This window comes from Myiozetetes cayanensis, unplaced genomic scaffold (genome assembly GCF_022539395.1).
Source record: "Myiozetetes cayanensis isolate MyiCay16 unplaced genomic scaffold, myiCay2020 scf1, whole genome shotgun sequence".
Classification (NCBI taxonomy): domain Eukaryota; kingdom Metazoa; phylum Chordata; class Aves; order Passeriformes; family Tyrannidae; genus Myiozetetes; species Myiozetetes cayanensis.
Genome location: NW_026086604.1, coordinates 98,906,064 through 98,933,740, shown reverse-complemented (window position 1 = coordinate 98,933,740; position 27,677 = coordinate 98,906,064). Strand labels below are relative to the sequence as shown.

Genomic DNA, 27,677 nt, shown 5'->3' with positions numbered 1-27,677 from the left:
CAGTGGCTACTATAGAGCTGTGTTTTCAATTTGTGCTGAACACAGTGATGACAATACAGAAATGTTATTGTTATTCCCAAGCAGTGCTTACACAGAACCAAGGCCTTATCTGCTTTTTGTACTGCCATGCTGGCGAGAAGACTGGGGGTGCATAGAAAACTGGGAGGAAACACATCTGGGACAAGTGAATCCAACTAACCAAAGGGATATTCCACACCATATGACACCATGCTCAGTATGTCAAGCAGGAGGAAGAAGCACAAAAGGTTAGGACATTTGGAGTGATGACATTTGTCTTCCCAAGCAGCCATTTTTTGTGATGAGGTCATGCTCTCCTAGAAATGGCTGAACACTTGACTGCTTATGGGAAATAGTGACTGATTTCTTATTTTGCTTTGCTTGTGTGCACAGCCTTTGCTTTCCCTGTTAAACTGTCTTTATCTCAAGCCATGAGTTTTCCAGCTTTTACCTTGCTGATTCTCTCGTTGATCCCACTGTTGGGGCAGTGGGCGAGCAGCTATGTGGGCTTGGCTGCTGACTGGGGTTAAACTACGACAACCATTTTACCATGGCTGTGTTACAGCCTTCCGCTGCATCGGTATAAATAAAAGTCCCCAGATCTACGCTCAGATCCACCACTGTAACTATCACAGGTGCAGAAAATACAGCTGCCCCAAAGGAAGGTTCCCCAAGGCAGGGCAAGTCAGGATAATCAGAATCAGGTCATGCGGGGCGTGTGTGGGTTATTCTGTTTCGCTCCTTGCACCATGGCCTGCAAGCACCTCTGTGGGCCACATAGGAGGGAGCCAGGATGTAGTTCATCCCTGCACACCACAGAGACCACTCCTCATTCAGAGAAAAGCATGGAGAAGTTTAACTTTTACCAGAGAAACTCTGCCATGAAGCTTCATCCCTCTCACAAGAAAAAAAAAAAAATCATTTCAAAAAATTATTTCTCTATCAGAGCCCTGAGTTATCTCAGTTACCAAATCAGTTTTGCGAATTAACTGGAACATTAATTTACCAACCGAACATTACTCTTGGCAATAGTTTATACTGCCTCTGCAATTCACCCTCTGAAAACACCCTACTACATAGAAGCAAGAGGAGATAAAATCTAGTAGGGTCTGCTGATGAATTGCGGCTGAAGGTATTGAAAGTTTAAAGTCTCTACGAGGTGTCCTAGTACCCATCATCCAGCCACTTTCCTGACAGTGTTACTACTCCTGTTGGTTTATTTGATAACCTTTCCCTCTAAAATAATTCCATTCCTACTCATCTTCCTCATTCCTTCAGATTTGTCAAAACTGCCCTAAATGTCTTCCCAAAACTTCACTTGCTCTTGTAATCTTGTGCTCCTTTATTTCAAAGGTCAATCTGATGTCAGAGGCTTAGCTGACATCCATAAAGGTGGATTTATTCTTCCAAATATAAAAAAAGCACTCTGCCAGGATTATGTTTCCCTTGTTAAGCTAAAAAAAAAAACCCAGAAGATACTAATGAGTATTGCAAGGAAAACTAAATTATATTCTTTGGGGTAGGCAGGAAGCATCATTGGTGTTTGACAGGAGTGTGTGATACACCTGGGGCACTTCCACAAACTTGTTGTGATTTACTCCCATGACACTTTTGGTTTCAATTAAATAGCTGAGGTGACTAGGCATTAGCTAAGCATTTCTCAGGGCTGAAAAAAACCTCTCAGGGAAGGAAGGCCAGTCTTAAAAACTGAGTCATTTGTGATCAATTCAATCTATTACTAAAAGAGCTGTTGTCACTCTTTCGGGCAAACATTGTGCATAAAAAATGAGAGGTGTCAAAACGAGTAATGAAAAGGTAGCTGTCTCTGGAAAGTAGGTGGGAACTAAGTGAACCAAATCAGATAGCAAAGCAACTAAGTTATGAGTCATAAAGCTTTCCCTAGAGAGGAGCCAGAAGAGGAATAAACAAACATATGATGCTGTGCTACACTCAAATCGCTGTGGGACCATCTTGAACTAAAGTAGCCACGGTGATCTCTGTAAGAGGAGATACAACCTGTCAAAGTGAAGACAATGAGTCAATGAAGGGGAGAACTGTTTGACTACAATGTGGAAACTGGGAGAGGCATATGAAGAAAAAAAAAAACAAACCAGGACAAGGAATAAACAATGGAAAGCCAAAACAGAGGGAGATTAAAGGCAGTTTACATGAGGTGTTACAGTACTGGAACTGAGTAAGCAATGTCCTGGAGGGGAGGAGAGGACTGAGATGATAACAGAATCACTGCACAGAGCATGAGACAGGGGAGAGGGAAGAGGGACTAAGACTGTCTAAATAAGATTAAATGAGAAGAAAGCAGGGAAAAGGAAACAAGACAAGGAAAGTCAGAACAGGGAAAGAGTTAGAAAGTCAAACCTGAAGAAGAAAGAAAAAAAAGTGCCCCCTCAGTGAGATGTGAGGTTTCACAGGTAGCTGCTGATACAGCTCATACATTGTGCTCCATGCTTCCTGGAGGTCTCACTGAGGGGCACTTTTTTTTCTTTCTTCTCAGGTTTGACTTTCTTACTCTTTCCCTCACAGTATTTGTTTAGTATCACAACCACCTACGGTTTTCCAAAAGCGCCTCAGTTTTTAGACAACTAACAGTTTAAAAACCAAACAAGGCCTAAACAGATGTGCTTCTTTAATCCCTGTTGCAGAATTTCTTCCAATTTTCTGATGGCTTTTTCCTTGCCCTGCTCTACAAGGTGCACAAACACATAACAGACTTCTTTGGAGAAATTACGAGATTTAAGATTTTAAAGTCTTGCCTTTCAGATAATTATAATACTTACTGGCAAGAAATAAAAAAGTACCTGGAGCAAGAATTAAGGCTGACCAGTTCGTATCAATAATTTCAGGCACAAACGTTTGCATGGAAACTGCAATAGCTAAAAAATAAGCAGTAGAACACTCAGAAAATTTCTAATCAAGATCCAACTTAAGCAAAAAAAAAAGCAAACTTGCCAAGATACAGAAATGCACAAATAGAACCTCAATTCAAATAACCTTAATTCTGCACCAATAATGTATTTTGGTATTTGTAGCTGTAACTGATGGGTGAACAACAGATCATATGATCCTAGTATTTTTTTTTTTGTAATCTTGAGAAGCTGTTGTCACAGACTGCTGTCACTTCCCAAGGGTTGCGCATTGAGGGCTGGAGTTACCTCCTCTATAACAGGAGAGCTGACTATTATCATTTACTGCATCACTGATTTTTTTGTTCTGTTGTTATTTGTGATCCGAGGATACTCTCCACTATCAACTTTCACTTTTACTTCCTTTGTTTGATAATTTGATTCAGCAACTACCTGCCCCCAACCATGATAAGAGTAGTGCAGTAAATTAGTACACTAATAACTAATGTGTAGTAACAAACCTTCATATTCAGTGGTCCAGCCTCTCCTCTGTCATAATTCCACTTGAGCCCTCAGTGTTGCAACCTCCATACTCCATTGATTTTGAGTCTAGCTTTGTATAATCCACATCTATTACTATGCTGTTCATACAAAGTGACAACCATCTGCTTACCCATGACTGCGCCATGAAATTTTTCAGGTGTAGCCTCCTGACCATAAGGCAGGCAAAATCACACTGTTTTTGCCTTATGCAAATAGAGGTATCTAGGAGTTTCTACTGCAGGACAGGTACAACAAAGTGGCTGTGTAAACTGCTGTTCAGGAACAACATACAGCTCTAATTTCAATAGGCTGTTGCTTACATGCTACCCTCATAAAAACTGTCCTATTGGCAAGACTCATTACTAAAGAATTGGTAGCAGCTGGAAGGGATGTGTGCTTATACATTCAGGCAATTTTATATATTCCTCTTTACAGGCAGTACATCTAGCATTGCTGATCACTAAAGTTGCTGAAATTTTTCATTATAAACCTTGCTTTCAGATGCTTATACATTTTCAAAGATACATATATTTGGAATAACATTTTGCATGTTGGATGTCTGCCTCACATCTACAGAGATGCACAGCAAGAAAATTTTATCCAGAAATTTGTAGCTGAGGGTAAGGGAAAACCACTGGGTTTTTACACATGAAAGATTTCTGATGACCTTTTCTTTTACCCCCCAACTCAATATGGAGAAGTCACTACACTAAGCATCTATCTCCTGGTGTTCCTGTACATTAAAATTCATCTAACTTAAAAGCCTCTCCAAAAAATTCAGTTTGATATGCTCATTTGGGATATCTTTGGTTTTACCATCTAAATGTCCAGGAAATCCTAGCTATGCTGAGCACGTTCCAGACTGGCAGTAAGATAGGCTTTTTCTGCAATACAGATCTAAGCTCTTCCTGGCTGCCCAATGTCTGGAAGCAGGAGGACTGTATCCCTGGGTATCTCCCCACTGCGCCAAGTAGCATGCAAGATGAGAATATGAATCCACTGCCAATTTGCCCCCACTGAAGGAAGAGGTGGAGGCAGCTAGGGGGATTAGGAGCATTGCGTGGGGAAAGAGTAGCCAGAGCAAAATCAGGTAAGATGGTGAAGAAAAAACCTCTGTAACTTGTAGTGGTCATAGGCTTGTGTAGAGAAGGATTTGGGGGGAGCAGGTAGCAAAGCACTGTTTCAGTCTTGCTACAACAAATGAACGGTGCCGCCTGCCTTCACAGTAGGAACACTATGCATGTACGGGGGGCTCTTGTGTTCAAGCTCCCAATTAGGCAACCACAGGGAGATGTCAGTGGGATTTAAGGCAGTCTGGTGGCTAAAATTTTCACCAGACAGACAGGGATTGGAACACATTAAAATCTGAAGCCTTCGAGTGGCCTTTGTGATAGTACAGTTCATCACGGACACAGGACTGTACCATCAAAGTGCCCAGGAAGTCCAGCATTTAGATTGACAAGTAGGGTCAGGGTAGGTGGAACGAGGCAGAGCAGATCAAGTCAACGCTTCCACAGATACTCATCACAGGAAAGGTCAATGGAAGGGTGTCAGTGCCCAGACAGTAGTTAAAAGACACTAAATGTCTTTAATAAAAAGGTGTTCTAGCCCTTTTGTGGCTAGGAACAAAACCTGCAGGTTGTGCTGGCACATGTCCTCCCACTATTACCCCATTTCTTAAATTGTATTGTATAACATGAGTAACAGACTTGAAATTTGGGTTGCTCAGACAGCTCACATCCTTGAAAATAATAACTTCCTCCTAAAATCATCTTTGGATGAGGGGTAGGTGAGGGTCTTGTGGATAGGGAAGGACAAGGACTCAACCTTATCATTGCTGGCACTGAGTCATCTCTCCTCCTATTTTAACCAACAGAACTATTTTTTCCATATTCATAAAGACAGCAGGATTCAGTCCAGGACAGGCAAGAATTTTATCTGTTCATTTACAGTCAACCCCAACTGTGATATCTATCTGCTCTGCCTTTATGGGCTGCTGTAAAGAAATGACTGATAGGCACCAGTCTGGATGAATAAAAGTAGGGAATGGGGGGATTGTAACAACTTACCTGTCTTTCATCAGGACAAGGAAGAGTTGTTTGAGAGAGACATTTTAGTCATTGCAAACAACAGATTATAAGGGCTGCACTGAGACTATAATGAAATTCCAGAGCCTACGGGCGGTCTAATGTTTTTATGTAAATCAGCTTAACGATGAGTTTTTCACCATGGGCATTAGCAAGCAAGCAATTTATTTGAGAAAAACTTGCAATCATCAAAGCATTTTTAACTGTGTGATAGTTGAGTCATAATAACTGAAAAACATGCCTGAAGTTTGCTCTCTGATCCTTAGCACTTGTGTGCAGTACAAGACAATCAACATTGAAGGCAAAACCAAAGACATGGTTCATCTATTTACGGGGGAGATGATCTAAAATTACTTCTGAAATGCAATGATTACAACAGACTAAGTTTTTAAATAACACTTTTGTTTTAAAATGGCTCATCATCTTGGTTACAATGGACTCAACATTTCTTTATCAAAATTGAATAGTAGAGAAAAAATTCCTACGCCTCCAGTGCACTGGAAATGAGCCCTTTCTGCCTCACATGCAGAAAGCCATCTGTTTCACTGTATTAGTGGTCCCTTAGCTACAGTAGAGTCACTGGCATATTCAGGAAAATAATCTGAGCTGGAGATATAGTGCCTAATTGTGTTCTCAGTTACACCAATATATAATAAACCACTACGATAGACAAACAGAAAATAAATATATAGAGACACTGACACCCCTGAATTTGTTCTGAGTATCAGCACAGGCATTGTGAAGACAACTCAGAGATGACAGAGAAAGGTATAAACTCAAAACTAAACAATAACGCACAGATCCTCAAAAGAGAAAGGGACAGGCAGAGCTGGGGACCCCTGTCCTCTCTTCACTGTGCTATACAGCCACTGGGTTGTCCCAGATGCAGCAAGCTTTTATCAATTGTCCCTATCACAATATATCCTTTAGACTTCCAGGTATTACATCTGCCTCAAGTTAACTGTCTGTTAGAGCAGATGTCTTTGAACCATCAGCTCTTTGCTTTTATCAGGGCAATAGTAGTTTAAAGTCTTAATTAAATACATATGACTGGATTATGCCTTCAGGCACAGCTTTGAGCAAGAGATAACGCATGAACTTCAGAAGCCAAGTGCCTCAAACACAGCCCTCTCCATCGCATGTTTTTATTCTCCTTGATCTCAAAACAGGGGTGGACCTTTGGATTTATAGAAGCAGAAAATTCAGCTTTACGATCAACAATTAGTATTTAGGAAGGTATAAGCCATAAGTCTACCTGGTGCATGCTTTGTGAAGGGAGAGGAGAGCATGAAAAGGGACTCCTTTCAACTCTAAATGTGGCCAATTAGGGAGGAAATCAGGGAGGATTCATGTTTCTATTTACATTAGTAGCAGTTTAATTCAAGGCACCTGCTACAGCACTTGCTGAGCTGGTCTTTAATCACATGTCTGATAAAGACAACCAGATTTCACATTAGAAACAGAACATTCCCTTGAGTCAGTATTTCACTTTTTCCCCAAGAAAGTGATCTTTGAAAACATTAGTGCGGAAACAAACCATCGTGGTGCTCACCATTTCCCCAGCTCCTCTTACAAGCTACATTCTTTCTCTTGCTACTGTGCCAACTCTGCCACTCAGAAGCTCTGTCTATTCACATTTTCTAACATCTAACATCTTTTCAGTCACTATAAGAATGCTTTACAACAACAATGGCTTTACAGCAAAAGTCAGCTGCCAGACCATGCAATATTAAAACTCAGTGTTCACTCTGATTGGGAGCTATTTCAGTCAGTCAAGCACGTGCCATGCAGTATACAAATGGAGTCTAGCAATTGAGTCCTTGAGCAAGAAGATGTGAATGTTACCCAGAAAAAATCCTTTGCACTTGGATGTAAAAGAGAAGCCAAGAGCTTAGCACTATTATTCAGAGTACCATAAAAGGGCTGCTTTTCTATTTTAATACCTTTATTGTACTTCAGTATGCACACATTCCTCGTCTCTACCCATATCTAAATATATTTTTAGCCTAATATTTCCATGACAACAAAGCAAAAATGGTTAATTTTATAAGATGGTGAACATTCAAAATGCTTGTAGAAGCAGCTTCCTAGTGCTGCAATTGTTTCAGTTACCCACTACACTAAGCATGTTATTGTATGTTGCTGCTACTTCTAATCGTCAAATTTAAAAACAAATTTTGAGTGATTAAGAGAATGATGCATCATGGAAAATCAGAAAACAAAGACTGTTCACTGCTGTCATAGTACAAACACACTAACACAAGTAAAAGAAGTCAGCAAAATGCTAGTTTTGACTGAAGTAAGAGCTCACAGAGAAGAACAAGAAGAGATGTGGTCATAGTCTCTTAGACCAGTGGTAGTAGTTTATATGCACCGAGAATGACATGATGGCAAGTATGACAATTCATATTCTTTGCTTTTTAGACTCTACCTCAGAGTAGAGATACGTGCAGACAATTTTGGAAGAGAATAATTTTCAAAATCTGGGAAGACCAAACTGAAGGCCAGTATTTGAGGCTGTGGCATTAAAGGCAAGGAAAAAATGCATGGGAGTAACTGAAAGAAAGGCATGCACCTCTTCCTTCATCTGAGGATTATTTGTCTTATTTGCATGTCACCTAACAGGTCTACAAAATGTGAGGAGAAAAGGAGGACAGCTGCACCTGTGTTTTGGCACTATAACTCTACTAAAGGCAAAAGGCAGTCACAGCACAGTAACAGTGCAGTGGAGCTTGAGATCTTTGGCACACCAGTTCCTGGCTTCACATTATCATCTTGAAAACATTTTATTCTTTACCACATTACTTTTTTCCTTCTTTACAGAAAAGAAATGAGCAGCACAGGACAATATGTAATTCTAGCATTAAATACCTCTAACGTTATTAAATACAAGGGTGAAATGAACAGTCTTATACTGTAATTACCCAATAACCAAAATTCCTCCAAGTTCAGTTGTTCTAAAGAACAGCATTCTTTGAGTCTTTTTCTTAGTACACCAAAGACTTACCTGGGTAGGCCTTGTAAGCATTAATTAAACAGAAGAAAAGAGACTTGTGTGTCTTCACAACACAGAGCAGTTCTCCTGTTTACACAGCTGAAACATCTATAATTAATTGAGTTCGCCCACTCAGAGCCATGAGCCTTGAATAAAAGCTGCACGCCAGCTACACTGCTGAGCTATGGTTTTTTTCCTCCCCTCTCCTTTTAGCCTTACAAATGCTTTGCTTTACAGGGCCTATCTTCCTTCCATTTGGTGAGACATCACAGGCAGATAAAGTGCACTCACATCCTTTCGTTCTCCTGGAGCCTTGTGAACCATGGCCCTGGCTGGCAAAAACCAGTCAGTGCGATGCCTTGACAAACACAGTATACAGACTATGCCCAAAAGCAACCTTTGTATAGGGCACCTGTTTGGTCCTACAACACTCAGCATGTGAAATTCCTTTTCAGGAAAGCAGTTCACAGCCAGTTCTGTCCACAGAGATGATGTCAAGTTGTGTTCAGGCTCTAGACAGCTCAGGATCTGAATCGACTTAGAAAGGTTCACACCAGAATGAGAATTAAGGCTGGAGCTTGCCAGAGGTAGGTCTGAACCCTGTCTAATGCTTTCTAAAGATCAGTGGGAGAAGGAAAAATCTTTTCATTAGAAAAATTAGTCTTAGCAGAAACAATGAATTTGACCTCTGCTTTTGACTAGTTGGATCCACAACTGTATGGGTTCACGGAACACAGCACCTAGCCTCTCTGCTTTCTTACACAAATAGGAGATAGACTCATCAAACACTGGCTCTTCTAAAGCTTACCCACAAAGTCATCTTCTATGGGAAGCATACTATGAGACTTTTGTGATTCACTGTACAACTTCAACAGTAGAAGCAGAAAGCAAGTAACTTGGTTGCATTTGATTAAGCCACTCTACAGTGAATGATTTCTTATATTTTGGCTTGAGATGGCTCACATTTGGCTGCTCGTCCTTTCAGAAAACCCCTTTTCACAAGGGCATTTTGATTAGGTGCCACTGCTACGGTGCCCATTGTTAATTTCCCTGGGAATTTATAAGACAAAGCACAAGTTATCAAGAAGGAAAAGATCAAAAGGCTGCAAGGAAAGAGGTATTATACCTGTTATTACTTCTCAATTTAAAGCTCCCTATTTCAATCTCCTATTTCAACAACTTTTTTTTTTTTCTTTTCTAAAATACCAACTTCTGTTCACCCTTTACTTGCAATCTAATAATTAGGGAAGAAAATTGCTGTAATTTGCAAAATGAAACATGACTTTTTAAAACCTAACAAACCCAAAAATTCCAAAAGTATCTCACTTAATATGAGTTAAAAAGGGGGCTGCAAATAGGTTATATTAAGTTGAAGAGCAAGATAAAATATCCTGACTATAATAGAGACCAGTGAATCTAATGCTGAGTGCACTGGATGAGTGTATTTGTTTTCAAGGGCAATTAAAATACAGAACTGGGAGAAAAAATTACTATGAAACAGATGCTGCATTTGTGCAGGTTAAAAAAATTACTATCTTGTGACATTAGTGAAACAACAAGGAATGGCATTACCAAATTTAAACAAGCAAGGGAGACAAAGAATCCTAGGCAGCCTAGACAAGATACTGCAGTGTGCAGAAGATTTATTCTCAGGAAGTACATTGGGAGATTGCAAAAACTGGTCTTCAAATCACTGTTTGTTCCTATTGATTATAAAATTGTATACAGACACCAGCATGTCCACCACCAGAAGGTGTCTGGCACATGCTCTCTGACTTTGCAGTTCACTGCTGGTAAAGGTGAAGGGGTCTCGGCAGTGCCAGCTGCAGATGTTCACTTCATCAGTGGGGGCTGACATTTGCAAGCCTTCAGAGCTGCCATCCCGACAGGAATAACTCCCGGCTCGCTCAAGCCAATCCAAGCTGAAATTGCTGCAGTCACACACACAGGTGACAGACAGGAAACACTAAATGCAGCAACACTGAAAAAGGAAAATGATCTGTCTTTTCCTTGCAATCCTTAGGACAGATGTCAGCTTCCTGTGCCTGAGGTAGACCTGAAGACTTCAAGTGTCCTGCAGAACCTGGGTCACCACTTTGCCATCTCTGGCAGAAACAAGCTGAGCATTCACATGAAACGCTTCAACACCAGGAAACCTGGGCTCTATTCGAACCTCTGCCACTGACTTACTGTAGTAGCCTCACTCTTTCACAACTTAATTGCCTCCTCTGTGAGGTGATAAAAATTATACTTCTGGCAACCCAACCAAGGAGAGAAGAATATGAGTGTTTGCTAGTCCTTCCATAAGTCAGTTTGCATAACAATGCAGCTGTTCTTCAGTGACAGGATAATAATATTCTCTCCTGCAAAGCAATGCCCATGACCACATTCTGTAGGGGCCCTAACAAGTGTATTGGCACCTGAGAAAACAGCAGCTCAGTAACAGTTAAATTCCCAGCAGGTATATGGTGCGGGTGGACACTGCCTCTCTAGAGAGAGGTAAGGCACTACATGTACACTTTTCTGCTAGCGTGAAGGGATTGGATTGAGCAGGTCATGACAGGATTTAGCCCTACTTATTACTTAAGCTGCAATCAGTCAGGTCACTCTAAAATTGAAAGCTACATTCCCAATTTCTTTTAAAGTATTTGTTTGTTTGAATCTACCTTGTACTTGTTTTCCTACAAATCACAGACAGGTTTGTACTTTAAAACCTCCTGGGCTGTAAGCCTGTCACTCCTTGTATTACGAATTCCACTGAGAGAGCAAGGCACTCGAACAATTCAGACTGTATTTGTCACCCTGCCCAGTAATCACAAAGGAAGAAGGAAGAAGTGGAAAGTGAGACTGAAAGTTACTGGTCTGATTGGCTGGTTGTAGGTGCCTATAGCCAACCTACAGAGGGAAAAAACCTGATATGGAAGGAGAGCACTTCTGTGAGGCAAATGGTCACCTACATCTAATACGATGATAACAGTAACAGGTGCACTGCTACACAGACTTAGTCTGCTCTTTCTATCTATTTTACTGCAGACGTATAAACTAAACAGCTCCTTTACATTTTCTGGTGGGGTTTCACCAACATCAGGAGAACTGGAGCTGTAACTGTCTCTTGAAACCAATCTCAATTGTTGAGATGTTCAAAACCATATCTAGGCCACATCCTATCCATGATTCTGTTGCTTGTCTGTTTTAAAATACAAATCCCAATTCCAAGAAGGTCATAGAAAAGTATTTGCAGGTAACAGGTTTTAGTTCACTCACCAGCTCAAAACAGAACCTATAAAAAGCATACTGTAAATTCAAGTATCCTTTTTACTATCACCAGCAAACGTGGCATTTTTGGCATTTGGGAAGCATACTATGAGACTTTTGTGATTCACTGTACAACTTCAACAGTAGAAGCAGAAAGCAAGTAACTTGGTTGCATTTGATTAAGCCACTCTACAGTGAATGATTTCTTATATTTTGAGAGCAGAAAAAGAAAGGGTATTAAACAGAGCCAAGAAGGAAATTTTGAGACCCCAGGAAAGAAACAAGCTGTCTTCCTGGTTTCAATTTTTCAATTTTAAGAGGAGAGATAATGATTCCAGGATGCGTTTGCAATAGGCTGGTTTGTAGGTTTTTCCCTCTGACACCTCTGGGAATTTCTAGTCTGAAAACCAAACATTTGAACTCTCACCTGCTGTGAACCACTATCACCTCATACAAACTAATGGATCCATTCTAGTTCACACACACAAAATACCCAGCCTCTTGTTTTTCAAGTAGAGGTGCTTTACTAGCACACATATATTCCAAATCTGAAGTCTCAAATAGGTCAGCATAAAATCTGCATTTTTCTTTGTCAGTTTGGTTTGTCAAAGAAAGCATGTGTGCACATACATTGTCCTCCTGTATAGTGCTGTTGTGAACATCCAACTGCTGAGTGCCACACAAAGACTCCAAGAGAGGTAAATGTATTTCCAGTATTGTTGTGTCATAGTTTTGAGGGCTCATTTTCCCACTTCCTTTCTGTCTTGGAGAATATACCTACCATAAAGTGACTTTCCTGAACTAAGGGAAATGGCAGAGGAGGCTGGCAGATTACTTTGAGTCAGCTGCCAGCATGCAGGAATCTTTATGTCAGCCTTGACAAGCTGTGGTTTCTAAAATTAAAGTAAGTAAATTTTAGTCCACTGCACGACAAAACCTGCTGAAAAATTTTGTGTTTGATTTATCCTTTTAAATATTTCCCAACATTTAGACTGTATGCCTCTTCCACACCAGTCATCAAAAGTCTGATTCATCTTGTTAAAGCCAACAGAAAAACTCCCACTCAGTGGGATCTCAGTAGACAGAGACCACACCAACCTCTTCTCATTTTCCTTCAAAAAGAAACAGTTTTCTCAGCTGTAATCTGTTCCTTGCACATCCACATGTCACTCAGTCCTGCTGCCCTTTTCCAAAATATTTCTAAAGCTCCTACAATCTTTCTGTTTGAAAATAGCAAGGTAACAAAAACAAATATCTGCTAAATGCATTACCAACTGGATTTATATTCCACAGCACATTACAGGCACAGGACAGCTAAATCATTTATGCATGTCACAGAAGTATTACTTGGCATTTCACTGCACCTCAAATGCAACAAATGTATGAAATTTAGAAAAAGAAATAAATCTGCTAAAGAAAAACCAGATTCGACTTTCCAAAATGAACAGAACATAGATAGGTTAGTTCAGAGGCACAAACTTTTATCTTTGTATGTATTATATATATTTAAAAGGCTTTCACTGAGTCATTTTCAACAGAAGGAAGCACAATATGAGATTTTTAATCCATTGAAGAAGCTCAGCGCACTTCATAGAGAAGTTGTAATTACAGAAGTGCTGGCTAGCAGTGTTCTTGTTAAGGATGTGTTGGGAGGTTCATTATTAACCCAGTTTTCATGGTTTCATAGCTCAGTTTGAAGATACCCATGCACTGGCCTTAAACCACCACAAAAAAAAATTCCTTCCCAGCAGCAATTTATTTAGTTACTTTTCTTCTGGAAAAAATGCAAAGAGAAAAAGGAAATTATATTAAAATTTTCCTGCTTTTCTATAAATTTATATCAGTGAAAGAGTTAATAATTTTAAAACAGCAAATTCTGACACTTGTCCTGCTTAATGTACAGCTAGTTCTTGGCTGCAGCAGGGACAGAATTTCAATTTCTGAATTCTAGATCCTGCTGTCCACAGAGCTGCTCTGCAAGAGCAAGTGCCTCCTCCTGTTTAACTTGATTCCTTCCTAAGCCTGTTCAAGTCTCAACATAATGCAAATTAGCTTAAACTCCTCTGAAAGACATCGGTGTAAATTATTACACTTGTGCATTGTCACGTGTCTCCCTGTTCTGAGCACAGCTGAGTGTTTCTGATACAACTCGAGATGGGAACTTTTGAAAGAGATGTTCTAGAAAACAACTGGAAGCCCCTTCTTGGATGGCTGCTCACAGCTGTTGAAAGATAAATGTCACACAAATCAGCACTGGCTTAATCCCTGTGCCTGCCCCAGACACGACCACCACCTGACAGTGTTGTATAACATGCACAGTAGAGGCCACTAGAGATGTAAGAGCTTTGCTCTGCTACTGACTGAGAGCAAGGGGGACTTCACAAACAGTACTGACACTTCTGTCAATATTTTTGAAAAAGGACCATCCCCTGCAACATGGCTGAAAGCTGGCATGGGTTTCCAGCATAAGGCTTTAAACTAAGATTTTAGTTTGAATTGACTCTGCCTACGGGCCCTCAGCCTTTATGAGGAAGAAATCATGGGAAACTTGCTTGATCTGCTTGGATGCCACCTACTCTTCGGTCAGGGAAATCAAGATACTTGCAGATGAGATTTCTCCTGGCTAAGGTTCATTTTCTTTCCCTCAAAAGTTAGAAATTCAAATGGAAAAGCAGCATGAACTCACATGAAAATTACCTCTGCACCAGAACATGATAAAGAAAAACCACAAATCAGAGGCTTTCTGTTGAGGTCCCACATGTGCCCCACATGTCTTAAATTTCCAGGTAATGTGAGCCTATTCAGCCCCAAATGCTTGCTTACATTAGCTATAGCCTACTAAGACACAAAGGCCTTTAGGAATGGCACATGGAGATGAACTAAGCTACCAGGATTGGAGCACGTAATCCAGTAATTATAACTGATCACAAATCAGTCACTCCAAAAACGGTGTGGTGGTGAGAGATGACTTCTCTCAGAAGAGTCAACACAGACAACTAACTGAGGTTAGAGTTAGGGAAAAGATGAAAATAAAGGATAAAGCCAAAGTAAAGTACCAAAATCTATTTCTTATTTTTGTGACATGCCATGCATAGACTTCATGCAGCTCACAAAGCAAAAAGAAAATAGTGACTCTATTAGCTATGTAGATTGAAGATTCCTCACAGGCATCTCATAAAGCTTACCATAATATCCTGTAAACAGGAAAACATTTGAAAGCCTGAATCCAGAAGCACGCTAATTACAGAACATCACTTATATGTAAATCAAGAAATCCTAGGCAAGTGGAGGAAAGGAAAGAGTTTCATCTCTCCCCATGACCATGAGAGGCCACAGTGACAAACAAAACTAAAAACAGCATTATTACTGTTTTTTAAGTGAGCAGGGCTGGCTCATTCCACCTCAGGCAAATGCCCTTATCAATAGGAACAAGAAAAATGCACATCTCGGAGGTCTCTAGGCTAACATAGACTGTAGAGGTTCAAAAGTCAGAAATAAATATTATCTAATACACCTCAGAAGCCAAGGAGAGGTTCCTTACTGTAGAGCAAAATCTTAACAACTAACTTATATTCTGTTTTAAAGAAATATTTTCTTTCATTCTTAAATCTTGTCTAACTATTAAACGGGTAGTGAATCTAATTCACTGTAGGCATTTCACTTTTCGGTGTAATTCTGCTGTTCAGAGTATTGCCTGACAATCCAGGGAGGATAACCACATGTCAGTTTTTGTGGCTTCCCAGGAACCTTTGGAGTAACCCAGAGTTGCCAGGTTATAAAGCAATTTTACCCTCAGGAAATAGTGCTCAGCAGCTCGGGTAACAGCAAATTAGTAGGAAGACAAACCGAGACTGAAACCTCTACAAGCCCCTGACAGACCTTGATGTTTTGCAAGTGTAGGCTTATTTTAACAGAGTAGAAAAAGAGAAGCAGAGCTGAATTCGTATACCTGTAACACCTGTGTTAGACAATGGCAGTGCTAAGAAACTTTTCTGCATGCAGATTGGCTTTTGAAGCCAGAGGCAGGAGAGAGAGGTGTCCACAACATGTGGGCTGCACCAAAAGCTGCTTTCCTTCCCAGAATCTGCCTACTGAGCTGACAGGGATGCTCAGAAGCCTAGAGCTCTTGCCCACAAGCTGCCTAGAAAGCTCCCTGGTGTTCATCTGCATCATAAAGAGTACACATTTATTCAGAGTCCTTTTCTACCCTTGTGTTTGCGCTCTCTACTTTGCTGATTTTGTACTTACGTCACTCAGAAGTCTGTGTCTGAGGGAACACTGAAAGTTACAAGAACCACAACCACAGCTTAAATTCTGATACACGTGCATTGGCCATCTTATTTCTAACCCCAGCTACACCTCATGTTTGGAACATTGCAGCAATGTAATTCAAAATCAATATTGTTTCTTATGGTGTAAATGACTTCTTTAAAAAACTAATCCATTTTTAAGGTTTTCTTAACATTTCCTTTTTGGACCTTCCAATGAAAGGAACTTGCACAGTATCCTGGATATGAAAAAGAAATGGGTCAGGGAAAAAATAAAGATGCATAAAGAAAGATCATCTTTGAAAATGAAATAACACTTGTTCCACTTTTAGATTTGAGGCCCAAGACACATTTACATTTAGGGTTAGACAGGGTCTAGGGCAACATGCCATAACCAGACTTGCCTTGAGCCAGCAGTTGGACCAGACAACCCAAGGTCATTGAATCATTATATTAATATCTTTCTTTGTGAAGGAGTCACTAAGGGAAGTAAGATTATCAGTATATGCATTCTAATCATGGAAAGCTGCCTTAAAATGGCCTCAGAGTGAGAAGCAATCAGATCTGCAGCTCTTACTCTCAGGAGTGAGTCTACAGCTACAAGAGAGCTATGACAGATCACCCCAGGTGAGTAACAGGTCACCTCCCCACATCTCTGCTCCCTACCACTTCAGAAGTGAACAAGTACCTGCCAGGCACACAGGCTCTGCTGCCAAGGAAAAGAAAGGGTCTAGAATAAACACTCCTGGCTACTCTTAGAAGGCAGGACAACGTTCAGTGAGAGAGTGCATAATGAAATTTGCACAGATAATTTAATGAGAGGGGAAGGACAGAAAGAAGCATCCTTCTGTAAATTTAATTAATAAACAATTACAGCAAAAGTATTTGGAGGTTGGGGTATTTTTGTTTGGTTGTTTGTTTTCTCCTTTTCTTTATATAAAAAGCTATTAGCACTGAGATATGGGAAGAAATTAAACCTGCTACTGATGGGGTAAGGTGAACATCTAAAGTATTGAAAGGGTTGGAGAAAGGCTTGAAAGTATAAAACACTATTTGTTTGAGGCTCTTAAGATGCTATTACCAATATCAAAGACCTTGCAGAAAGATGTTTCTGCTGGGCAGAAGTGTTTGAACCCTGCAGGGAGACAGTAATTCATCCCTGCTGACCTCCCACTCTTTGAGTAAGTCTATTCTGGGTATAAATGGTGTTCTTGACATCTGGCAGTACCTACAGCAGGAAAGCTTGGACCAGGAGTAAGATAACACCAGGGCTATATTTACTGGCTAGTTAATGAGAAAACCCAGTTATCAAAAGGTTTCCTGCATCATAGATGTACTTTTTCAGGAGCAGGATGAGTTACTACAGTACTGCACCACAGATATAATTCCGCCTTCCACATGGAAGGCCAAATAAGTTTTGTCTGTCTAATAAAACTATCCAAACACTGTTGTAAGAGTTGGATAAATATTGCCATAACTACCAGAAGGCATGAAAAACAGAATGGCTGCCTGAAATCAGACAATAGGATAGCAGGGTTACAAATAAATTGCTGAATTAAGTGAAGGGATTTATTCCTTTTAAACTGAGATTATCTTGTGTGCCTCCGGACATCTAAGAAGAACCCTTCAGATGTATCACTACTACAGAGAGTTATAAAAGAGCCTTTCTAAAAGAAATCATGAAGATGTGAAACAAACTCACTGCCTCCATAGACTGAGAAAAACACTATCTTTAATACATATGCTTCCAGTTCTGATTCATTAAATTCACAGTATGCTTTAACAGGATTGAAAACAAAAATCCGTAAAATGTTCATAAAATTAGAAATGTTAAATTAACACTGATCTATTCTTTAGGAACTTTAAACTAGAGATGCATTTTGTCAATAAACTGCTGAGTTTGCTCTCTCAGGCAAGCCCTGGTGATGCAAATTAGCCTTTGCTCAGAGACCCATATCTTTGGGGAGACTATCCCCTCCGTCATCAAAATGTTCAAGATTGGCGGCGCTTAGATCAAACACAAACCAAGACAGCCTCCTTGTCTCCTGAATAATTCTGTATCCATGAACTGAACTTATAGCTTTACCTATAAAAACCCTAATATAGTACTTTTATATTATAATTTATTTAATAAGAAAAATGAAACAAGGCCTAGTACCTTACTAGGTATCCACTCTTTTGGAATAAATATGACCTTTTGATGCATGTACAGATACCCTTCCAAACACAGCTGCTTCACATTTTCACTGCATTTGTTTTCTGTTTTTCTACAAAGACAAAAAAAACCCACTGTGGCCGAAGCCTGCACCAGGCAATCTGTAAATGGTGGTACATAAAGGGTGATGGCACCATTTACAGGGCTGTATGTAAGTGATTCTTACTGAATTCAGTGGGGACTCACTTGGCTTGCAGCAGCTTCAGGAACATGCCCAATGAAAGCATCCAAGGAGAGAGCATAGGGACCTGGGTGCAATGGAGCAAAGAAAAGGAATATATCTTCCAGGGCAATTCCACATATCTCTAGAAAGCATCATCCAAAAAACTTTTCCAGAAGCATTAACAGTGGCAAAGACTAAACGATTTCTGAGTCAGAGATGACACTGTAATCTCTTACTGTCAATAGTAGAAAGATTATCAATCCCAAAACAACATTATCTAAGTTATACTGATCCATTATAATAAATCATGTGACTTCAGCACCTGTTGTGCAGAACACTAACATCCAGAGTTCAAAGCAGCAAAACAAAAGGTATCTGTTTCTGCATTTATCAAACACCAGGTTAGATGAGAAAAATACAGCTACTAGCTGCACTACTGGATTTCAGGAATATTTCTTCATTTCCTCAAGTGCATGATATGGTCAACAGTATACTGGGTGATACTGACCCCAAAGCAGAAAACACATTGGATGTGCAGGAGTTCTGATCCTAAAGCAAGTACAGCCTGGCTGAGGATATTGCTGACATGACTGGAAGACCAAAATGAACATGTATGTGGATCTGTATTTTCAAACTTTGTCACCTACACTTAGACTCCCCCAGCTCCAAAGCAAAGATATACCATTTCTTCCATGGCACATTCCAAGTACAGAGTGGACTCAGGGCTTCTACTTAATTTACTCTATACTTGGGAGCAATTGCATGATCAATAAGCAATTCTAGAAGTACTGAAGGATGTAGGCCCTACCTGATTCCTCCAGTGAGATCTGGAGAAGAGGGAGTGGTGCAGATCAGACCAGAAATTATAACTGTCCACAAATTTTTGTGCTGGAGCATGGACAGATTCAAGCAGGAACTACTTTAAGGACCACATGCCTCTCTTCATACTCCTGGTAGTGGCAGCACTACTGGATGCTCCCCAGACCTTATCTGTTTCTTATAAAGGGTGTTAAGCAACAAGCTCCTGCTTGGAAAATGTTAACTCTTTGTCAACTATCCCCTTACTAATTAAGATCAAACGAGCCTGAAAGAAGGACAGTGTCATGTGTCCACCCACAAGTCACAAATCTCCCAAGTTAGGAGAGTTCGTCAAATTAGGGACTGAGCAGACGTGTGCAAGGAAAAATGATAATGGGGACAAAGAAAGCAAAGTGACGAATGAAGAAGAGAACAGAAAAGGGCTGTGACTCTCCCCTTCCTCCCCCCTTATTGCCAAGCATCTTCTTTCCAAGATACAAAATCCCATGGTGTTCCATCTCACAATGGGAGGCACATCTCGTATCTCAGGCAGTACCACCTGGTGCTAGCTTGCACCTGACCTGGGGGCCAAGTATCCTCACCTGGCTGAACTTTTTCTGGCAGTTCACTCTTTGTCTTTCCCAGGTAGAAGACTGACCAGGCAAGACTCAGGTTTTTGGACTGCAAGGAAAGCTAATCCTGTTCCTCAGCCTGATAACTTCTGGGAAAGAAAACAAAAAGCAGATCACGTATGCTCACAGCTGGCTTAAAAATAAAAAATGGAACAGAGAAAAAAAGAGGAAAAAAATCCTGATTCCTTCATTACCACCTATTTAAAGGCTCATTGCAACTTCAGAAAGGCCACAACAAACCTCTCCCGTCTCTACAGCAGAATACCTTTCAGAAACTCTGTTCCTTAAAGAAAAAAAAGAAGAGGAATGTACTATTTAGCAGGGCACATTTATTTTCATGGTACAACTGTTAAGTAAATCCCAATACCTCAGACTGCAGACAGACTAGAGGTAGCCTAAAATTACCAGATGAGAAACTAAGCAGGGAGTATGGAAATTGAAGTCTTATCTGCAGTTGTACCCATGCCTTGGCAAGTCACTTCTTCACTTTGTGCCTCTGTTTCTGTCTCTCATCTATTAATCTATCTTTTCTATCTCAGCTTTGAAGTTAGGTCTCAAACATTTGCACTGAATGCATCTGACTTTAGTTCTTTAGGACAGAAATTACCTTAGTACATAGAAAAGAAGATCTACTCTTCTTGGCAGACAGTAGACACTAATATAATTCAAAAAACCCCAGAAATGTCTGAAAGTAGACAAACAACAGATTTGTGCATCCAAACCTGGTCTCAAAAGCACCAAAGCTCAGTATAATCAGCACTAAAATATCAGTTAAATGTTATTGCAACTTCTTGACCACTTCGTTGAGAATTAGATGATGGTCAGTCTCCAATGCATTGATACAATGTCTATGCTCAGTCTACAACTTCCTCGTGAGGGGAAGAAGAGGGGCGGACACTGATCTCTTCTCTGTGGTGACCAGTGACAGGACCCAAGGGAGTGGCCTGAAGTTGTGTCAGGGAGGTTTAGGCTAGATGTTAGAAGAAGGTTTTTCACCCAGAAGGTGGTTGGGCACTGGAACAGGCTCCCCAGGGAAGTGGTCACAGCATCAAGCCAGACAGAGTTCAAGAAGTGTTTGGACAACGCTCTCAGACACAGGGTGTGACTCTTGGGGATGGTCCTGTGCAGGGCTAAGGGCTGGAATTGATGATCCATTAGGGTCCCGTCCAACTCAGCATATTCTGTGATTCTGTGAAGGTTAAGTGGCTGAGAAAAGAATTCATGTAAGCTGTGGTCTCTGTGACTGGGAACTACAGCTTAGTGAAGAAAGACTTGCTCTCACATTAATGCCTAAGATCAGGCATTATTTCTCATTTAAAACTTTCCAGTTTGTGCAACCAAAGGCTTTGTAATTGCTTTAAGCACTGCCATGAAAAGCACAGGACAGCTAGCGTGGGGACCAGCAAGGCTGCCCCAGCATAGTGTCACCAAGCATGCATACTGCAACACAAGCATCTCCTTCCCTGTGTGTGAATAAATAAACAAACAGCCCTGATCTCCAGAGCACAAACAAAATATGCCCAAGTGTCAAAACAAGTTGTGAAAAGGGAGAAAAAGACTGAGAAAAACCTGATTTCCAGACAAGTCTCTTGGTTAAGCTACCACAGTGCAACCATGAAGGAAGCTGAGAAATAGCTGCCTAAAGTCTTGTGTGGATTGGCCTATGTTTCCGTTTATGATAGGTTGCTGCCTACAATCCTGGCCCAGAAAGACTTTGCAAGAGGAAAACTAATAGGAAATACAGTAACGGCAAAGATTAAAGGACTGAACAAAGGATCCCAAGCACAGGGTTCTTGAGGAACCTCAACATCCCTGAACCAGGAGATGCCTTCATCCAGTTTCAGACTGTGCTCCTCTTCTCAAAGCTACACCTAGCTGAAGTGTGAGTATTAAACTACTATTAAAAAAACTCTGTGTAAGGTTGAAGACAGCCAAAAAACATCAATAAGACTAATACATGTGCAAGGGGATGAAGAGAAAGAACCTCAAAACTATGGCATGTCTTCCTTGAGAGAGAGACAAACAGTAGATGCACCTTTTGGGGCACAAGACTCTCTTATTGCTTCATAGCTGTTTTTTTCTCCAACACCTTTAACCATTTTGCTAATTAGCCTTTTAGAGATGCTTCTGTGTTGCTCTGGCTTTTACCATCTGTGGACTCACAAAGGTTAAAGTCACGCAGCATGACTGTAGGTCGTGCTAAAAGGTGTATCAGGATGGATTTCAACAGACTTAGCTGTACTTTCTCTTCTTGCACATTCTTTCATGAAGTGAAGAGTACATGATTTGAGAGACCCTGAAGCAATGAAAATGGAAACAGGAAATTATTTTAGTGGGCAGGACTTGTCAACAGTGTGTCCCGAAAAAGAAAAACTTCCTAAATACTCTAGTTTCATTACAGCTTTTGTTGATATGACTATGTCTCATTTATTTGGAAACATTTGTGGCTAGAACATCCTTCAATAATTTGTACTTTCAAAGTACAAAGTAGGCCTTATATCAGCCTCCTAAAGATATGCAAAAGATATGTTTTCTAGAAAGAGTCACAAATGAAAGGGCTGATTGCTAGTTTGGGAACATTTCTGTACCTATTCCATAAGTGCACCCATATATGGCATATATTGACCATGACCTAGAGCCTTCTACCTGCAGATATACCAGGATGTCTCATATCTCTGACTTTAGTTGCACCTATTTTTTACCATTATTTCCCTGTAAGTAAATAAGAGTAAGTACCACTTCTGTCTCCTGCAAGGCCTATCATCTATCTTTGTTATTAAAAATTCAGCAGCAACAACAGAAACAAATTTAAACAAACAACTGCTGCATAAGTTTCTTCATAAAAATGCCGCACGGATGACTGGTCATCCTTGGAAGTGGTTCTTAGTAGTCAGAGAGTAAAACACTTACAGAGGCCAGTAGATTAAGGGGGGTCTTCAGTGCAATTCTGAATAGTGTCAAAACCTTACTCAGTATTGTAAGGATAAGCTAGTTTGATGCTGTGCTTACAAGATAATGCTGCACCACACCTTAGTGAAACAGCTTCCTGCATACCCTTTCTCTGTATTGCTGTATAAGCCAAAAAGTGTGCCAGAAGTTGCAGTGAAGCAGAGCACGTTTCCTTTCCTGGAAAACCCATTGTAGGCTGGTTCTTTCACTGCAGTGCTCTCCAAGCCTTCACACAAAGTATACACCCCTAGTGGCACCCAGCCTCTCTTCGCTCCTCCTTCCTCTCCACAAACCCTGACCATTTCACGGCTACAGTGGGTGTTTACTGTTTGTCACTGACTGTCAGAAAAACCCAAATTGCCAGACTTCTGCAGAAATGCAAAACTGGCTGTAGTGCCACATTGCTTCTGCAGCTGTTAAGGCTTTTTGTTTGCTGAGTATTAATAGGAGATGAGTTCTGCTCTGCTGGCATTCATGCTGTAATTTGGAAGCAATTCCCTCTCTGGCTCATACCAATTACGTATCTATCTGGCAACATTATGTTGCAAGTTTGTGATATCCAAAGTAGAAAGGCATAGACTTCTCTGGGAAAGATATTAGTCCTTTTCAAGGTGAGAAAGTAGATCACTAAACCGAACATGAACTTTAAATATCTGTGGTATCTGAAAATGCTGTATGGGTATGAGTGAAGAAATTATCTTTGTTTCAAAAAGACATAAAGCCCTGTAGATGCTCTCATTCAGGCTATCAGCAAATTCAAAAGCAACATATATTTTGCCCAAATACCACAAAAAACATAGAAGCATGCTCCAAAAAAAGAAAACTATTTTGCATTGTCACCGGCCTACCTCACAAAAAGAATTTTCTTAACCTAGTGAGATTTTATACCCAAAAAAGGTATATTTAATGGCTCTAGCTGGGCAGTCCACTGAGAACACTGTGAAAGTATAGCTTAAACAAAAGAGAAGCATCTGAAATTTCAGAGTTTCAGTTTTATGAAAGAACAAGAAGGCCAATTAAGGCAGAAAATGGTTGACATTTCTTTCCACATTTTCCTTTGTGTTCTCCACTCCTGATGCACTTCTCATTGCTAGTTTCTTCTTCCCATAGCAGCATGTGCATAATTTCTTTCTAGTGTGGTCCTCTAAGCTGACTGTCTTGGCCAGTAATTATCATTATAATTGTGTTGGATGATTCCCATGGTCCTTCTATAATAATCCTCATACAATACCACCACCAAAATTATTAAACCCTTACATATTTCAAGACCAGGAACCACACCAGTCTGCATGGGATGCCTGAAGTTCTTGAGAAACTTAAATTGTCTGTGTAAGGCTGATTCTTTACTTGGCCATGCAGTGATTTCCCCTTTATCATAGCTCCTGCCAGCTATCATGGGCCAAACACTGCAGTGTATTCCCCAACCTTTTCTGAAGCTCTGTGTTGTTGATATTGACTCCTGTGGTGAAGAGGTACCAAAGTACAAATAGTTACAGGAAAAGCAAAAGAAGAAATTAAGGGCTGCATTTGCAACTGTTTTATAGAGAATTAATGGTATAATCATCAATATTCCAGTAAATAGCAAGTTAAGGGAATTATAACAAAATATATGGAAAAACAATATAGATACCTTGAAAATAAATTACCATATCTTAGCTACATTTCTTATCTGAGTTTGATTTTGATGCCCAGTGTCTTTCTGATTCCTGCACACCGTATTGTGTGCTATGCAACATAAAAGAAAAATATGATCTCTGTCCAAAAAAAAAAAAACAGTCTGAAGGAAGATTGTTTACACCATCCTCTTTGGATAGAAAATACATGAGGTTTTCAGACACTGCAGCTTTTAATATAACATTTAATCAGCTGCAAAACTGTGTGCTTTCATATATGTCTGAACAATGAGTGAGAATCCTCAAATATGCCTCTAGAGATACAAAACTGACATCAACATTCTTCACCGCTTTAACTTCCCACTTCAGTAGTCAAGTAGCTCTAAGAGTATCCACATGTGCTGTTATTTACTACTGCCTACTTCATTTTCTCCTATTTTAATTCTAGACAGGGCAATGATTTGTCCTTGATGAGCGCACTGGCACAATCTCAGGGCTGACATTCACAACCTAATGGTACCAGCATAACAAATTACCAAGAGGCAGCAACTTATCAAGCATGGGCTGCCCAGCTAGGGTGTAGTACAACTTAGTTTTAAGCATCAATGAAGGATGGTTATGCTAATTTGCATTTTCTTACAGTAGGGCAAGTGAAGAATGTACATGCAATCAATTAACAAAAGCTACTGTGTCTAAGCTAATGGGGGCAACCTATTAAGCTGACATAATTCATTGTGCAGTTGAGTCCTTAATGAAAAGTGGCCCACCTAAAGAGGCTTTCTCCTAAGCATTTCTCACTCTCGGCCTCTTCCTTTTTTTATTGTGGATTAGGCAAGAAAGCTACTAGCAGCCTAATAAACTTCCTCAATAAACCAAGGTACTAAGGTCTCCTCAAAACCCAGTCTGGGATTTTATATCTTCTTTCCACACTTCTTTAACAGCTAAAAGAAAGTATGATCAGTCTCAAGGATTAGTAACCACGGCTCAAAGCATCTGCAAATTAGAGTCTGCTTTACAGGTTAGATCCTGCAATTAATTTCTGCCCCCAAACCACGATAACTAAAACCAACTTTCTGATATAATACAAAGTTTCCCATCCATGTATTTTTCAAAACACAGGATTTAAGCATCCCATATCTCCTGTAGACATTTCAGCATCTCTCTTAATTCTTTAGAGCAACATTCTCAACTTAGTTTAACACTAGGAATTACAGACCATCAGCAATGCCTCACACTGCCAAGAGATAACCTGTTTTTAGGACTGAGTATCTGTAAAATGTTTTACATATCGCATCCTTGCTAATACCAGATACTTAAGCTCAAAGTTGTAGATAAAACAAGTATAACTCATGTCCTTTACAAATCCTTCAGAATATAGATTACATCAAAGATTCCTTTGATTGCCCTCAAATTCAAACAGTCTTAAACACGTATACCTGTCTGTCAAGCAATTTATAAATGCTTTTACCAAATGTCTGAAGTTTTTACCAAATGTCTGCCCAGGAGGCTCAGATAGATCATTGGAAACATTCAGTACAATCGTAAAACTGAAATTGCTACCCTTCTTCATGCTTAACTCCTCCTTAAGGATACATATGGCTCTTTCACTGCAAATATTTTGCTACAGATCTCAGTCCAGTCTTTTGAGTACGCTATTTCTATTCTCCAAAGATGACTATGAATTCCACTTACACTAGCACATGGTAACTCTTTGGAAAGAGGAAGGACTCGAATGGTCAGTGACATGGGACAGTCATGGCTGGAAATGTTAACTTGCTGTATAATGTACCTAGTTCTTTGCAGAAGCAAATTCAATATTTCTGCATTTTCATTGCTAAGGGGGTGGAAAAGAGTTACACTGCATTGCATCAGATGCCCTGGGTAATATATTAATGTAATGAGAAACAATTAATTTGAAATTAATGTACCTTGCTGCAACTACATACTGTTATATCTTTATTGGTCTAGATGATAATCAGAACCTGACTTTTTTTACTTCTGAATCCACCTGAATCTGATGGAAGCCAAATACACCATGAAGTTTTCCAATTAAAAGCTGGTGTGATTGAGATTATGCCCTTGAGTTCCTGTTTTCCTTAATACCATACTAAAGTTAATGCAGCTCATAATGAATGATACAGTCCAAATAGCAGCAAATTGAGTAAAACATGTATTCATAACTGTATTTTTTAAAAAAAGCAAATAAGTCAATGCGCAGAAAATTTGTTTGCAGAAACTGTGGGTTTCTATTCCACCAAGTGATTCAATTTCTTTCAATACATTTGAAGATTTTGGTAACATTTTTGGCCTTTCCTAAGAGACATATTGGGCATAAAAACATCATGAAAACAAATATAGCAGCTCAATTATCTTTCTGCAGTGACTGAATTATAGCATAGCAGAATTGGAAAAATACTTACGCTCCACAAAGTAAGAGCTGGCATCAATCTTCCAGATAATCTGACCACGGTGAGAGCCATTGACGCCGCGGTTCTTGTAGTCCAGAAAGTTTTCGGACAAGACCTCATCTACAAACAAAGAAAACAGTCTCATCAAGCACCTATTACAACAACATGCATAGCAGAGAGTTGAAAATAAGTCGTTGGCTTGACAGGACATCCTAGAGTTGCTAGGCAGCTTGGCACCACATGTTGAGAAATTAGATTTATCACTCATTTATGTTTTTTAAAAGTGCAGACTTTCTTAAAAATCACTTTTTAAAAAATTCTTAAAAATTCTTAAAAATCAGCTTTTCCTGAAATCTAATTTAAAAAAATGCATCCCTACAAAATTCTCAAAAATGAAAACATCTAGCTGACCATGGATTAGCCATTACCTAGTTAACATAATTATCTAGCTGTAACACAGAATGATTCTCCCCCTTTGCACCAACCCTTCCCGTAAAAAACCTCCACAGAAAACAGTTACATGCAGGTATCTGTACTACACTCACTTGTACCACAACAGATATAATTATTTCTTGCAGCGTACCACAAGGGACAATTATTCTTGAAGAATCCCACTCACTAGGTGCCTTCACAACCCTTGGCCTCCAAAACTGTTGTTGACTGACAAAAAAACACTGTCCTCTTGCAGTGTTTGAGCCACCTAGTATCTGTCAGACTATCAGCCTCATCTTCAGAGAAGTCAAGGAATAACCTATAAAATTTAATAACCTCTAAGAAGTTGCTGAGAACCAAGGCTGAAGAAGTCACCCCCCTTGCACACGCAGGTCTGTGTGTAAATAAAAAGGCAGTCGAGTAGTGAGCCTGAGGAATGG

The 27,677-nt window shown here is 39.9% G+C and overlaps 2 protein-coding genes across 12 annotated transcripts in view; one reads left to right on the top strand and one right to left on the bottom strand.

The window, feature by feature from the left end:
• Positions 1 to 27,677, top strand: part of EGFR (epidermal growth factor receptor) — a 1,326,436-nt gene that overhangs the window by 595,607 nt on the left and 703,152 nt on the right. The gene's annotated exons all lie outside the window — the stretch shown is intronic.
• The window catches only part of HECW1 (HECT, C2 and WW domain containing E3 ubiquitin protein ligase 1), a 255,066-nt gene that overhangs the window by 129,854 nt on the left and 97,535 nt on the right, over positions 1 to 27,677 (bottom strand). For all 11 annotated transcript variants that reach the window (XR_007630633.1, XM_050330117.1, XM_050330094.1 and 8 more), the window contains one exon: positions 26,818 to 26,925. Coding sequence is in view for 10 of the 11 variants with exons in the window: in XM_050330117.1 (XP_050186074.1) it covers positions 26,818 to 26,925 (108 nt within the window). In the remaining variant the exon portion in view is untranslated. The remainder of the gene's footprint in view (positions 1 to 26,817; positions 26,926 to 27,677) is intronic.